Source organism: Podarcis tiliguerta (assembly GCF_965153285.1).
Source record: "Podarcis tiliguerta genome assembly, chromosome: 1".
Lineage (NCBI taxonomy): Eukaryota > Metazoa > Chordata > Lepidosauria > Squamata > Lacertidae > Podarcis > Podarcis tiliguerta.
In genome coordinates this window covers 88,879,489-88,895,755 of record NC_139534.1, presented here as the reverse complement: position 1 = coordinate 88,895,755, position 16,267 = coordinate 88,879,489, and the positions used below count along the sequence as shown (strand labels likewise).

General features: G+C 44.2%; 1 protein-coding gene across 2 annotated transcripts; it reads right to left on the bottom strand.

The window, feature by feature from the left end:
* Nucleotides 1-2,326: 2,326 nt before the first annotated feature.
* SRSF5 (serine and arginine rich splicing factor 5) lies at nucleotides 2,327-6,406 on the bottom strand. 2 transcript variants are annotated; one of them, XM_083445416.1, is made up of 8 exons: nucleotides 6,190-6,406; nucleotides 5,397-5,544; nucleotides 5,031-5,101; nucleotides 4,823-4,921; nucleotides 4,644-4,713; nucleotides 3,424-3,497; nucleotides 3,050-3,160; nucleotides 2,327-2,956 (listed from the first exon to the last, which is right to left on the bottom strand). In XM_083445416.1, exons 2-8 carry the CDS (start codon nucleotides 5,520-5,522, stop codon nucleotides 2,707-2,709), a joined length of 801 nt encoding a protein of 266 aa, XP_083301542.1. In that variant the 5' UTR covers nucleotides 5,523-5,544; nucleotides 6,190-6,406; the 3' UTR covers nucleotides 2,327-2,706. The 2 variants fall into 2 exon arrangements, with proteins under 2 accessions (XP_083301542.1, XP_083301543.1); XM_083445417.1 differs by lacking the exons at nucleotides 2,327-2,956; nucleotides 3,050-3,160 and having other exon boundaries at nucleotides 3,493-4,406.
* Between the last annotated feature and the right edge of the window lie 9,861 nt (nucleotides 6,407-16,267).

Here is a 16,267-nt window from a genome sequence, read left to right as displayed (position 1 = left end):
GCGGGATCCTCATCAATATAGGACCCCTTCGCTATGAATTTATATGTACTCAACACGTGCCTACAAGTTCACTGTCACACGCAGCGCAAACAAGGCTCGCTTAACAGAACAAATAGGTTTCGCGGTGGGATGGGAACCATACAGCAGCCCCACCCCGTTACCCTCTGCGCGACAAAATGGCGGCTGGCTTCCCTGGGAAACTGAGCAGCCACGGCAGCGGGCAGAGCGACAGAAACACGGACACCGTGAGGGAGAGATATGGTTGCATAATTCGCGAGACCCACAAAACCAGGCAGTTTTGACGCCATTTTGTTTTGCTCCCCACCCGCGCTAGCCGAGTAAAGGGGGAAGCTGCCTATGGAGAAACGCGGCGCTTTGGTATAAACGCAGCTCCCCCCCCCCCCAAAAAAAAGACCTAAGCTGCGAATATTTCGCGTTAGCTTGTCGGCATTCGAGAAACATATATGCAGCAAATGCCTATTAGCTTCCGCATTGCAGACGGGGAGGGAAGAGGGGAGTCACCGAGAACTGCTCGGGCTGCGTCTTTATCCCTGCATTGCAGGAGTGGGGACGTAGAAGCAGCGGCTCCACAAATGTGACGGTCCCCAGTTCCTTATGCGGCTTAAGAGGCGGCACGGAGTGACTCGCGCAGTATACGGATAGCACATGGGATCGTCGGCGGGGGGCTTAACAGTCTGGAAACGCAGTTGACACAATGGCAAGTCCGGCTCCCGATTTCGGGCTCGCAAGCTGCCGCCTCGCCCAGTACGAGCACCGCCTGCGTCTCGGCGATAATGCGGCAGCGCGTAAGGTGCTGCTGGAGAGGCCAGCAACGGACTCTCTTCCGCGCAAGGATTAACTAGCGCTTTAAAATACTGCCGCTTCGACTATGTACCTCTCATCCGTTTCTAGCGAAAATTGTTCTGCATCTACAGCTAAAAATCTTACAAGACTGCAAGAAATCTATACCGGACTTGAATTGGCCTCCCATAATCAGCTCACCCAGCACTCAGTTGGGCATGTTTGTCATGCTGGCCACGCACTAGGTCAATTGGAAAGCATGCATTGAACCAGCCTCGTGGGCCTGGTAGACGGCAGCAGGAAACACATCCTCCTAGCTTCTCTCTGAATGGCAGTGTGCAGGGGCCATTAGCTTCAGCCTGATTTTGAGATGGCCTACTACGCCCCCCACCCCATTATAGGAAAAGAGAAACCCTTTGGTAAAGGTTCTTGAAATGGGGCCTACCATCTAATCCAGGCCTATGTAGTTTGCATAGCCCAGCTTCTGAATTTGCAGTCTCAAAATGCCTCAAATTCTATTTTTAATATATAATTTATAATCTTCTAATTTACATTTAAACAACTTTATCTTGTGTACTTTTCTCGTGAACTGCCTTGATAGTCCGAAGAGCAATTGTTCTGCACAACTGGAAGGGCTAATTTATTCTCATGGATGTGAATCCTCCCCAACTGCTCAAGTATGTTAAGCTACTGGTGCATTTCCAGATGCTAGACCCATTAGGTAAAGGGGCCTAATAGCTGGACACAAAAAGCTGTTCAAAGGGTCATTAGGCACACAGTGATTAAAATGTTTTTTGTCTAGATTTCACCATGTTTTGTGTAGTGATTAAAATCTGGTCTAGTACTTTTGAAGAAACAATTCCATGAAAATGCAGTATTTTCCTCTAACCCTCCTGGACTGTTAAGGAGCTCAAAATCGTTTAAATGCTGCAGACAGGATTTTTTTTTAAAAAACCTGGTCAAGTTCCAAAATAAATCAGGCCACTGCTGCTGCTCCTACAGGGATGCATCAAGAGCCAGTGTTATCTCTGCTATTGGCTTTTTTGCCATAGCAGAGGCTTGAAGATTAACTAAAATGGGTCGAATGTAGTGAGTGAAAACTAATGTCTACTTTGGAAAGGCAGATGCTGCAGCAAATAAATAAATTGGGAAGGGGTTGCCTTTGGCAATGTAAAACTGGACTTTAAAGTCAGGCAAGAAAGACAAATGAAAAAGCATACTAATTCCATTAAGCAAGCCTTCAGTCCTGCAGTTTTTCTGCAATGTAGGGATTTACCACCTAGTTCCAGCTCCCCTTGTACTCAAAACCCCCCTCAAATGGAGTGCCTAGTCATGCAGAGATTATGATTTGTTCTTCTGAAAAGCTTGCCCTTACATTCCCTGCTCAGTAGTTGTAAAGTATTGTGTATATATAAACCAACCTTATGCTAACTACTTTTTTCAAAGAACACACACAACTTTAGTAGCATTTTATTTAATTAAGAATGGAGACCAAGCCAATGCAGGAACACTAAGGAAGCATGGAAAATCTGAAATAAAGCTTTATTTACAGCTGGTGTAGAGCTCTACTGCCAATAAAACGTTTTCAACACTTGAAGTGTCATATACTGGAGTACACCGATAACTAAAAATGTTCAAAAGTAGGGTTCTCTTTAAATACAAAAAAAGTTTTCTTCAAAGAGCTCTAGCAATATACATAAAGCTATGCACTTCTGACTTAATGAAGTGAGCAGGAAAAGGATTATCAAAAAGACAATACAATTAATTCAGTAACTTGTGTGGTCCACATATACAAAGCTGTTAACCCCCACCCCACCCCCGTTCAGTTCCTCTTTCCCAGGAGTCACATACTTACCACAACTAATAGCAAGTATGATTTAAAAGTCCCCAGGGCAAACTATTTGTTCAGTTGCCACTGTCAACAGATCTTGACCTTGAGCGTGATCTCTGGCGATCCACAGAAGCTGGAGACTTTGATCTACTTGAGGAAGCACGTTTTTGGCTCTTTTCAGGGGCAGGAGACCTACTAACTGAGCGTGACTTGCTACGGCTCCTGCTCCTAGATCTGGTGTAAGACTTGCGGCTCCTGGAGCGAGAACGGCTACGAGACCTTGAGGAACTCCTACTACGAGACCTGGACCTGCTTCTGGACCTACTGTAATGGAATAAAATATTCATTTTAGGTTCTTCTCTGTGCAGAGATCTCAAACATGACAATATGCAAAAATTTATAAATTAAAATTCTTACCTGTGCCTTTTGCTGCCTTCAATTAGTTTTATTTTCCTTCCATTTATTTCTTTGCCAGAAAGCTTTTCAATAGCATTCTTTAAATCACTGTAAGAGGCAAATTCAACCACCCTAGTAGTATAAAACAGAACATACGAATTAGTGAATAAAATAAGCTTAAGAAAAAAAGCACATTTTACTATAGTCTTTTTACTATTTCTTCTAATAGAGACCTTTCTCCAACACTATACATCAACCTTTGCCAACCTGGTGTTCTCCAAATGTTTTGTGACTACAACCTCTAGAGGACACCAGGCAGGGAAGGACAGTATACATTATTACAGTATAAGTATAATTACTCCATACCTCAATCACTATTACTGCACGATACTTACCCTTCATTTAACTTGGGCCTATGTGCATCTGCAAAGGTTACTTCCCCAGCTTGTCTCATGAAGTCTTTGAGATCCTAACACAAGATCAAACACGTTAAGACAAAGCAGTAAACACTACTCATGAATAATATTTTAAAAAATACTACTGTAAGAAAAGGTGTTAAGAATTACAATGTGGCAGATGCCACAATTGTAGATAATACTACATTTGATAGAATACATCAGGGCACGAAATAAATGAAAACAGCAAATTGCTTTAAGCAAAATGCTCAACAACTTTTAACATTTAAGTTACTTGTCTATACAGTTTACTAAACAGAATGCGTAACAGTTTATTTGCAGAAAAGCATTCTGAAATGTTTTATGATTAAACAGTACATTTACAAAAACACCAGTTATTTTGTGCCCCATATGTCATTAAAAATATAGTTTACTTTACCTTCATTAAAATTTCCCTAGGCTAGCCAAGCAGCAAACTGCATTAAGCGATCGAAGATACCGTCATGATATATGCCCGACTGGCTCTTCGCCAACCATGTGAAGAACACTACCCAGTCGAAGGAAGCCTTTAATCGCACAGCCCTCCCTATTAGCAGACTACTGGCGGATCCAGACATTCTCTAATCTTGTGAAGTTACACCAAGGACCACTTTACTGCGATCAGGATTCCAACGACCACCTAATGCGTATCTCTTTTCAACTCTCTCGGATCATCATCATCTTATTTTCGAAGCGTTACAGGAGGTACAGTTCTCAACTTAGGACTCAGAGCTCTTTAACTTTCGGGGATCGCTGCAACCCGGCACTTTAAGGAAGTGCATCGATTACGTCTAGACCAGCAAACACAGATCTAGAGGTGGCCAACTGATACACTGGAGGAGCTGACTGGATAAGTCAACCAGGCCCAACCAAGAGTGACCAAGACAGAACGATTAGGATAACCCACAGGCACTCCTCGTCATAAGGCCAACGACACAGATAGGCTGGCAAATAAAATGGATTTTTAAAGTGGTTAAAATGGATTTTGAAAACAAGGTAAAATTACATTAAAAACTCTACCATTAATCTACTTTTGAAAATGTATTTAAGCATTAAATATTAATAATTTTGATAATGTTTTAAAATTAAGATAAAAATTAGTTCTAATAAAAAACAATTTACATATTACATATTACATACCCATTAATTGATGTCTAAGAGATAATCATGTTTCAACAAACCTGCCAGCTGACTCTGGATGACAAGTTTTCTACAATGAGACGATTCTCTGTCCTTACAGGTGGAGCATTTCTGGAACAAAATGTTTAGTTCAGTAGCAACATCTAATAAAAAATGAATTAAGTATCTGTCAGGTCCTCTAGACCACATTTAGCTCTAGCTATGTATGTGTACATGATACCTTCTATCATTTCGTGGACGGCGGCTACTAAAACGGTCAGAGTATCGACCTCTGCCTCTTCCACCTCTAGAACGGGCCCTTGCATGTTCAATTGTAACCCTAGAAAGACAGACCAAACCAATTTATTTCATTGCTCAGGCATTCATAATCACTCATTTCAGCAAACTACAGTACCTGGGGAAGACATGTTAAGATACTAATGATCTACCTTTCACTGCAGAGCTCTTTTCCATCCAATTCATAGACTGCATCATCAGCATCTCTTGGATCTTCAAACTCCTGTTAAAAATAGGATCTGCTGAGTTCTGGCTTTGTAGTCAATTCATTTAACAAACCAGAATGACATTTTAAACACCAGTAACATAGTTTTTTTTACATTTCCCCCCAAATCCTTAAGTCACATTTGACCTTTACATTAAACCAAATTATTTTTATTTAGAAAACATTGCTTCTATTTCTTTAAAAATACAATTGGATGCAGTATTTTACCACTGGCAGATCCCCCCCCAAAAAAAGGGAGAGCCATTTATCCACTGAAATCCTAGTTGTACATGAACAGCTTATTTCCACTTACGACAAATCCAAAGCCTCTTTTCAAGTCGATGTCTCTGATGCGTCCATATCCCTTGAAAAATCTTTCAACATCCTTCTCTCTGGCGGCTGGATTGAGCCGTCCGATGAATACACGACAACCACTCATGGTGTATCTAAAGATGAATCAGCTGTAGAGAAAAAAACAATCCGTTAAGCAGGAAACCACGAACAGAGATGCCGAAGCAAGATGGCTGCCACAAAAATAGGTCAGCAGCTGCTGGCATCGCCCTCCCCTTTGGACTGTGCCGCAGTACCGGCTCCGCCTTTCGCTGCCGCAATCTGACATCAAGGCAGGCAGAGCGCCAAACAAGCCCCGCCTCCACGCCTGCTGCTCCAGTCGGAATTCGCGTCCAAGCACCGCCTTTCCCCAAAGCCAATCAGAGAACGACGCATCCGTTTCGCCTTTTATGACATAGCGCCGACTAACAGCCCCGCGAGGCTTCGGAGCGACCGACCCGCGCATGCGCTCTACCGCAGGCCCGAGCTTTTCGCCAGACGCCATTTCTTCCACAAAATGGCGGCGGAATCCCGCCGCACCCGCTTCGACTTTTCAGCAGCAGCACCGCCTGCGCTCTCCGCGGCCTAAATAAAGATGGCCGCGCCCAGCCACCGTTCAAACGCAAGCCCCCATTTCCTTCTTCCGACACCTGCAAGAGGTCAAAAAAACGACCCTCCCCGTTGACCCTCTAACCGATTTCCTTTCTCACGCCGCTTCATCCCTTCCTCAGCCCGCCCCCTCGCAGTCTCCAAACAGCTGCAAAACCTGCACGAACCTGTATTTTTCTGATCGGTCGTTCTTGATCGAAGTAGCACAGATGCCAATCGACACTCGACGATCAACTACCTCGAACCTTCTCCAACGGCGTCTAACTCCCGACTGGGTAGTTCGGTCGCTGACTGCGCCACAAAATGGAAGCTGGCACCACGTGACCGAGAAGGCACGTGACGCCCTTGTCGCTCAGGGATAGGTGGAAAGGGATGCAAAAATCTAGGTCAGTGGCGGGGGGAGGGCTTTCGGCTCGGCTGAGTCATGGGAAGAAAAGAGGATAAGCGGGTCAGGTTGGCCGGCGCGCATGCGCAGTCGCGACGAAGCTCGATGGAGTTGGTGTTCCACACCGAGCTGAAAGGGAAAGAGCTATTGGGAGATTATTGGGTTCTTTCCTGCAACACTAGGCGTCCTTTTACAGCTTCCCCACTCCTGTCAGCTGTCGAGAGAAGAATAGAATAGAATAGAATAGGGAGGGTAAATAAGTCAGTGCAAGTAAGAGTGATGTTGCATAAGTGGGCGAAGCACCGGATGGGGGGCTCGCTAGTCTCCCCATTTCGAGTTAACTCATAAACCTTACCCATAAACGTGATTGTATGCTTGTTTATTAATAAGTCCTGGGACTTAACTCCCGTCTAAACGCTCATAGCATTGCAGGCTTTGCTTCCATAAAGCGATGTCGATTTTTTTTATTTTTTAAGAGCTTTCCTTTCGGAGGCAACCTTTTCTCTACCACTTTTGCTCTATAATATCCACGAATCAGCATGAAGGGATCTGGACGGCATTTTTAACTTAAGCACTTCGTGCTGCCACACTGCCCCCCCCCCCACGACGTCCTCCTCCATAAAAATATCCGGTTACACAACGTGCAGCATTCCAGTCCAGGCCCGACTTCTCCAGCACCTTCCCAGAATTCCAGTTTGCATGATGGGTAAATCTTGGCGGGGTTGCGGGGTGAAAAATCTGCAACGGATTTGAAATGCGTTTTGTTTTTGTTTTTATAAGGAATGCAACTTCGTTGTTGATTTTATGCTGCCCACCGCCATAATGTTGGTACAGAATTTTTTGCATGTTTATATAGTAATAAAGTTCGTATACACAGGATTATTAATTAAACTGCTTGCTGTGATAGCGTTTGATTCCTTTCTTAGGATGTTAGTTCTCTATCGCAAGCGAAGTTGTGAAGCTTGATAAAAGCTTATGAAAAGGGGTTATATTAAATTTACAAACCCCAGATCAAAAACATTAAACAAAATGTATACAAATAAATGCAACCTTAAATATGTCAGAAGTGTCCCCTCTTTTAGCAATCGCAGCCCACTTACCTTTCTTCCCTGTTTAGTATAGGCATGTTGGACCCTCAGTAATTATTATTTTCTACAGCATCATTTATGTACACACAATGTTTTATAGAGTAGCATAAAGGAACAAAGGACAGATCCTTATCTAAGGAGAGGCAAGAGCAATTTTGGCTAATTTCCTGCTACCTCAAACTTATGCTTCCAATTGGAAGTGTGTTTACTTCATTAGACATATTCATTCAAATGTGTTTTTACATCGATTTTAAAGCCACAGAGTCTTGTCATATATCCCTCACTATTTTAATGGTTAACTTTGAACTTATGCCTCTATGAGTTATTTTGAGTTACTGTAATGTGAGACAGGCAGCAGTGAAAGCAGAATAAGGGTAAGGCTTGAGAGGAGGACAGTCCCTTTGCTCTGTATGCTTTAAAGATAAGAAGTGATACTACTGCAGGGAGGAGCTGTGTATGCTTAGAAAGGGCACGAGCAGGAGCTTGTGTGAACTTTGGCACACACATGTGGAACTCCTGGACTGTAAAATCCTGAAATAGTGCAAGTGGCGCCTGCTTTGCTGGCACTGCAATCGCCGCTCCTCACCCATACATACACTTTCATCTCCAACGTCAATGAGTGAAGGACCAGCAATGCCAAACACAACACAAACCACAGGGCTCAGATGCACTTTGGATCACATAAGAGACTCCAGAAAAAAATGGCTGCTTTTGTTGCATCTGGTTTTCTGTCAAGAGTATCATAGCTGCTTCACTCACTGTGGGGACAATCCAGCCAGTTAAGCCATCAGGGCTACTATTCTGTACCTGCAGTCACAAACACATGCTTAAATCTAAATTAATAGTGGGTGTTATAAGAATTTCAAGGTCTTATATATATATAAAATAGATGTTCATAAATGTACCAAGCAAACACAAATATGTAAATCACCTGTCTGAAACCCACAGAAAAGTCCTGAAACCATTTTCTCTCTCCCAAAATGTCCTCAGATATTTCTCTGCAAGGTCGAAGGAAATGGGAAATCTCCCATTGTCTCTTTTGCAAAGGGCACATTTAAGATATGAATAGGGTGTGAGCCTGTGACCTGGATTCAGGAACTGAGTAACAAAAGAGTGGCCAGGATGCCCAGGTAATCCAATCAAGCAACCTAGCAGACAAGAGAGAAACAACTCAGATTTCTGTGGCAGTCCACCCCTCCTGTGATGTATGTATGATGTTTCTGTGGGTGGTCTGGAGTTTGAGGGTGAGCAAATTAAAAAGCCGATATAAGGGCGGGCACACCTTTGTTCTGGGTCCTCCCCCATGTGTCGGGGGGGGGGGGAGCACCCTGTTGCAACAGCTTTAATAAAGATCAGGCTTACTAGCTGCTTTGCTTCTCAATATTCTCTGGTTGGTCTCTATTATTTTCTCCTACCGATAGAGAACCTACAAAAGGACTCTGTATGGGCTCTTAAAGGGTAAAGGTAAAGGGACCCCTGACCATTAGGTCCAGTCTCAAACAACTCTGGGGTTGCGGCGCTCATCTCACTTTACTGGCCAAGGGAGCTGGCATACAGCTTCCGGGTCATGTAGCCAGCACGACTAAGCTGCTTCTGGCAAACCAGAGCAGCGCACGGAAACACTGTTTACCTTCCTGCCGGAGCGATACCTATTTATCTACTTGCACTGCATGCTTTCGAACTGCTAGGTTGGCAGGAGCTGGGACCAAACAACAGGAGCTCACCCCATCGCGGGCATTCGAACTGCCGACCTTCTGATCGGCAAGCCCTAGGCTCTGTGGTTTAACCCACAGTACCACCCGTGTCCCCATATGGGCTGTTGTGTACCCCCATAAGGGAAAAGGAACAGTTTTTTCTCAAAACAGTGGGCAAATGTGTTTCACTTTTGCAGAATTGTTCCCTACACTTTCTACAGTATCAAGGGAGACGCTTTATGTACACATGCACAACTCCAGGCTTTATGCGTGATAAGGTACAGATGCCAGGAAATTGAGCTTCTTTGCTTACTGTACATGTATAGAGAGGCAAACACAGAAGGGGGGGGAGAGTTCTGTATCTGTAAAATCACCCACACTGTTTCCATCTTCTGGAAAGTTGTGACTGGGAAAAAAATCTTCCATCCAAATCTCAGGGATTTTCTAGACATTGGTTTAGTTTGGTTATGCTTTGCTTTTAGTGCAGCCATCATCTCTTTTGCAGGGTATCCTTCTATTTTGAGGCAAACAAATAGTAAACTGGATTACAATGTTGTTAGGCAAAAACAGTTAGGATATTATGTAACCTCCCTGAATGACTCTGAGTGCCCCCAATCTAGAGGAACTAATTTCAAGTCCCCCAGCCTTCCCTAGAGTTCCGGGGACTCTGATTATGGAAAATAATCCCCAATCCAAAGGAATGTGTTTATGAATCCATATAGTGTTTATGATACTCTCAAGGCTGCTTTAGGGTGTAGTCTCCATGACCTATATATAAGCTCATGTTTAAAATTCCTAGTGTGTTCAGCTATTTTCCACCATTCCACGCCTACATTTTAATTTTATTTGTAGGAGAACACACATATGTACCACACTTTTAAATTTGATCTGAACGCTCTTCAGTTATACATTCATGGATTGTAATAGACCCCTTGAGGAGTGGCCAGACTGGCTTTTTATGAATAAGTTAGTTAGGTCAACAGTAAAATATCCTGCTGACTGATGGGTTACTTTTTATAGTTACATCCACACACAGTCAAGATGTGGCAAAAAGGAGTGGGAGAGACTGGATCACTTTCCTTAGTTGTAACATCAGGTTAGCAGTACGACACAGATGGCTATTGCACAATGTATTTTTGTGTAAAATACTTGGAGCTCATTAGAGTAGGACACTTTATATTTTCTAATATTGTAATCATCCTGGAGTGGGGCTCAATCCATCCTGACAAATACCAAGTGCATTGAAAGTATTGAAATACGTGTGCATTGAAAGGATTTAAACAAATTCCATACAATTTGTGCTAATGTAGTACTTTCCAGCCTGGGAAAAACAGCTGATGGAGATGTAGCCTAAGGAGCTTTCTCCAGAGTTATGGCATTGACAACACAGTTTCAGTTTGCAGTATGTGAATAGGGTGTGTCATTGTGGGGTGGGGAGAGGGTATCTTAAGAGTCAGTAATAAATTTAAAGGCTCGGCCTAAAGGACAGCTGGAAAAAATATTCCTGATTCTTGGGGGCACATAGGTGATAGAGTAGTATGTAGGGAGTTTTTCCAGTTTTGGTAAGAGCAATAGATCAGAAATGTCCTCAGTTCCAAATACTATAACTTGGCATGTTATGCTCAGTAACTGTTGTGATAGGAATTTTGAGGTCTTAGATATATGGTAGTGTTCATAAGTGTACCAACCAAGCACGTACATAGATCAGCACAGGAAGACTGACCTGAAACCATTTTTGATTCCCAAACTGACCAAATGTTTTCCCTGCAAGGTGGGGGGGGGGTCAGGGAGCCTTCCCATTTTCTCAGGAATTGAGTAACCAGCATTTTAATGGGTGACAGACTATCAGGAAAGACAATCAGATAACCTGGCAATCAGATAACCTGTGATGTAGGTAAGATGTATCTGAGGGGTGGTCTTAGGTTACACCCCTTCTGTGATGTACCGGTGTTATGTACTGAGTTGAATAGGATCCAAACTGCAGCAGTCTGATTGGTCCTAGAACAATAGGATCCAAAAGGCAGCAGTCTGATTGGTCCTAGAACAATAGGATTCTGAATGCAGCAGTCTGATTGGTCCTAGAACAATGTAGCAGTATGATTGGTTGGCAGGAACCACCCAATCAGGCTCCAGATAGAAGTGAATCCACAACCTGATTGGCTTACAGTAGAATTCCGGAATTAGCCAATCATGTGCAGCCCATTGTGTAAATAATGTATATAAGGCAGATACTTTGAGGGGACTTTCATTCATTCCTCCTCACCACTATGAGCTGAATAAAGAGCATGAAATCACTGTGCGACTCTGAGTATATTTCAACCGGTATGTATGATGTTTGTGGGGGTGGTCTTGATCTACAGGGTGGCAATTTCAAAAGTCCATATAAGTCCTTGCACACCATTGTTCTGGGTTCCTCCTCCTTTCCTGCGGGTGAGGGGAGTACCCTGTTGCAACAGATCAGTAAATATCAAGCTTACTAGCTGCTTTGCTTCTCAATATTCTCTGGTTAGCCTCTGTTATTTTCTCCTACCAATAGGGAACCTAACGTAAGGACTCTATATGGGCTCTTAGATACCCCATAAGGGGAAAGGGCAATTTTTGTTCACAACAGAGTACATAATTTGGATGCTTCACTTTGTTTTCCCTGTCAGTCAGTTTGTGAGCTTTTAAAAAATAGATATATCCTGAACACAGTATTACATGTTCTTTTAGAGTGAGGGTACAACTGGAGTTCAGCCTGAAAGCCTAAACACCACTTTTTAGGGAGTTAACTCTGTTGAACTGCATGGGACATGCATGCAAGTGAACATGCATAGGGATGGGCTTCGCATGTGCTTTTAAAACGTAAGGGTGAAGAGAGAAAGTGGAACTACATTCAACAGAAGGAATTTCAATGCCAACAATTCAGCTGCTACCAATTTGACTTGCAGATTCTTAGCAAATGAAAAGCTCCCCACCCCCACCCCGCTTCCTCTAAAATAATGCAGTTTAATTCTGTTAAGTAAGGGAAGGGAGTGGTTTACTTGGATTATACAAAGACTGAAAAGGCCTCTGTCATTTAGCCAGTTACTTGGAAGCTATTGCATAAGCATGCCAGTATATTTTCCAGCCCTGTTTCAAGTTCCTGAGCCAGACCTGCCTCCACAGCTGTTCTTTGTCAGACTGTTTTAGTATTTGACAGGTTTCTGTTTAACTAACTAGCCCTTACAACGTTCTTCTTTCTCTTTTTAGCTGGAGCCCTGTAGAAAAACATTATTTCCTCATAAGGCTTCAAAGCCTTACGAGTTATCTAGTTAAGATATAGGCATGCATGGCTGATACATGGGACACAGGAAGGTCAGCAGGGCTGGCCCACCCATGAGGTAGAAGCCTGTGTGGTGGTGTCCTAGCAGGTGCCCTGCTGTCATCACCAGCGAGGAGAAGTGACTGTAGCTTCCGGTAAGATCTCACGAGAGTTCCACAAGATCTCACGAGCTCTTGCCGGAAGTCGTGCCACACAATCCCGGTAAGCAAGGCTTCTTCAAGCAGATGACAGCGTCCCGCTTCACTTCAGGTGGTGAAATGGGACAGTTTACCCCCAAAGGTCAGGCTGTGAAAGGGAAGAGATCTCTGCATCTCTCTCTCTCTCTGGACATCAAAACAGGGGGAAGGTGCACTTAAAGACAGGTCCACCTGTCGAAGTTGACCCATGGGGGGTGGGGAAACAGCCATCAGACAGAACTGAACTCCCACCCCCTGATTTCCTCAGGGATCAGCTGCTTGAGCAGCAATTCCAGCTGACACCAGGACCAGGTGTGGGGCAAGCAGGTGTGGCTTGGGGAAAACAGACTGGTAGTCCAAATTTGGCCTGCGGGCTGGAGGTTTCCCACTTCTGTCTTAAGATATACTCAGTGTCCACTGCTCTAACCCCACCCCTTCTTTTGATATCTCCCATTTGAACAGCACATTTGAAGGGTCAGGGTGCTATGACTGTAGCACACCGCATGCATTAGGACTCCTGTTTTCCTGGGATTAAGCAAGCAAGCAAGCCACCTCCCTCTCTGCATTGTGAGCGAAGCAGAAATAGCTGTTTCACCAATTAACATCTATCCAACAAAGTTGTTCCATTTGTGCAAGGACCTCTGCTTGCACAGCAGAGCTTTTCCTCCCTCTCCCTGCCAACTCCACACCCGTACCAACTCCCCCAATCAGTTTCAGAGGGTTGGGGGGAAACCAGGAGCAGAACTGGGGGAGCAGGGGGAGGAGAAGTTCCCCTGCCAAGTGGAAGTCCTTATAAAAATGGGATTCCTTTGTGGGATACAACCCCATCGTTAAATAACTTTGATTTCCTTTTTTGCTCTTAAACATTGCTGTGCCCACAGCAATCACTATCATAAAAATATCTGCTCTGAGCAAAATGAGTCAAACAATGCACCCATTCTTTGCTTGCAGTGTTGACAGAATGCCTTTTAAGACCTTACTCCTTGTGCATGCCTGGAACATTCCTACCACTGAACAGAACTGGGCTGCCTCTGTTTACACAGTGCTCCATGAGTACCTTTGTGCCAGCAGTGCATTGGGGCAAGCGTGCTGGCACCATATTGTACTGGTGTTATTTGGTTGTGTGTTTGAAAGGAGTGCTGTGACTTTCCATACCTCTCCCATTCAACCAGTTATCTATACATCTTTAGGGATTGTTGCCGAAGGTTAAGCACTTCACTCTTATTAATCTGTCTGCCTTTTGTTGTCATTTTATAGATCATCATTGTTCTTCCAAGAATGTGAACATAAGAATCAGCCTTTTCAATCTTTTGAAAAACCAGGTTGCTATGACTCTTTTTTCCACCCCATATCTTCTCCAGCAATTGGCTTTAATATCAGTCAATCTGCACCATGCGTTTTTCCCTTGAAGCAGAGCTGAGAGGCAGGATCGATCAAACCGTAAAAACTTGAGGAGAGTACTTGCCAGCTAACAACAGCTTACCTACATGAAATATACTCGGAGTCAAGTGTGAATTTCATGCTCTTTTTTCAACTCATAGTAGCAATGAATGAAACTTTCCCCAAAATGTCTAGCTATATATACATTAGTTACACAATGGGCCCTGCGTGATTGGCTAATTCCGGGCTGCTCCTGTAGGCCAATCAGGTTACGGATTCACCTCCTCCAGAAGCCTGATTGGCTGCTCCTGCAGGCCAATCAGGTTGCTGGTTCACTTCATCCAGGAGCCTAGTTGGCTGCTGCTGCAGGCCAATCAGGTTGCTGATTCATTTCCACCTGGAGCTGGATTGGGTGGCTCCTGCGGACCAATCAGACTACTGCATTCTGGATCCTATTGTTCTAGGATTCAGCTCAGTACATAACACTACACATGGAGGGTAGTCTGAAATTTTGTAACAGCAAGGGTAGAAGGACCTCAAATCATTGTAGGTGTAATAAAGTTTCATACACCAAAATTCCACCAGGCGCAACAAACCTGCACTACCAGTCTTTCCACATTATTCCATGCTTTGCACAGATAAGGTCCCATGCCCTGCTCTTAGCATCTCCAGTTAAAAGGCCCTCATCCTAGAGAGATACTGCAATTCACTGGAGACAGGACTGGTGTAGGTGGACTAAAGGCCATTCTGTATTCTCAAATCCATTTCACACATGCTAAGGGGGCTCTCTTATTTGGGGAGAAGTCACAGCTCCATGGCAAAGCTCATGTTTTGCACGCAGAAGGTCCCAGGTCCAACCCCTGACAGTGGCGTAGCGTGGGGGGTGCAGGGGGGGCGGCTGCACCGGGCACAACATCTGGGGGGGGCGCTCGCACTCGCAGCTCTCTGCCCCTACCTGGCTCACTCACTCTCTCTCACTGCAGTGCTGGCTGTGCGAATCCGATCCGAGCCGCCGGGTTGCCGCCCACTGTGGAGGGGAGGGTGCCAGGCGTGCGGTGCGGTGTGGAGAGAGAGCAAGGGACTATCTGGGGGAGGGACAGTGCAGCGGGGGGCGCAAATTACTTGCCTTGCCCCGGGTGCTGACAACCCACGCTACGCCACTGACCCCTGATCATCTCTAGTTAAAAGGATCTGCCACCTGACAGAGAAGGCGATACCTAGGCTGGATGAACCAATAGTCTGACTCAGCAGCACAACCACTTGACAACTGCTAGAGTCTCAGCAGACCACTGAATAAAAAATGTTTTGGGGGAGTGTTCATTGGTACATTGTAGAACAAATATTCCTTTCACTTCTGGATTACTATAAAGAAAAATAAAGCACCATGTCTTGCTGCATCATAAGCATCACTGCCCAAACCAGTACCATGTTATGAAAATCATGGGCCCTAAGCCAGGAGCTTGTTAATAATCTGGCTCTTGTCAAAATGGCCTTTATATCAATTGACAGCGGAGGAGAGGGGCAAACTACAGATTTCCTTGACCATTCTGCAGCCTTTCCACAGACCACCTGAACGGAGCTCTCAGATCACTGCCTTTGGGTCACAGAGTACAGTTTCAGAACCCCTGGTCAGACTCAGTATAAGGCGAGTTTATATGCCACTACTGTAATAGTAAAAAACATATAATACCACTTTAAAGTGGCAGAGGTGTCCTAAAAACACAATATTTTAAATGCAACTAAGCATATAGAAATCTCCTAGCTTTTATAGTGTTTTATCTCCAAAATAAACACAACAAAGCAAAAGGATAGCAATTGGGACAAGATTAAGCTGACCTGAAGATCAGACTGAACTATCCTTTGTTTGGCTTTTCAAAGAGAGCTTACCTACTTGGTGACTCTATCAAGTACAATGTGATCTTCAAGCTAAACTACAGGCTTTATATTCCACCTAATTTAAGAAGTTGGGGTGAGGAAAGCACCGATCCAACTCAAGTTAGTTGTGATGAAAACTGCAATCCTATACCCACTTGCCTGGGAGTAAGCCCTATTGAACTCAGTAGGTAGGCATGTTTCAGAGTGCATCGCAAATGTCATTCAAACAAGTTAATCATAGTAAGTTCCTTTTTTCTGAATGAGCCTTTGTCCTTACTAATTATAGTGGGGCCAGGAGCAAAGTATACTCCACGCAGTGTTTTCCCTAGCATCTGCAGTTTCT

Bases quoted from the DNA above. Each gene is read 5' to 3' on its own strand.
- SRSF5 (XM_083445416.1), bottom strand. From the start codon at position 5,522: ATGAGTGGTTGTCGTGTATTCATCGGACGGCTCAATCCAGCCGCCAGA. The intron at 4,714-4,822 runs GTATCATGTACA...ATTTTGTTCCAG, and splicing joins CGTCCACGAAATGATAGAAG to AAATGCTCCACCTGTAAGGA. The intron at 3,498-4,643 runs GTTTGTTGAAAC...ATCTTGTGTTAG, and splicing joins CATCCAGAGTCAGCTGGCAG to GATCTCAAAGACTTCATGAG.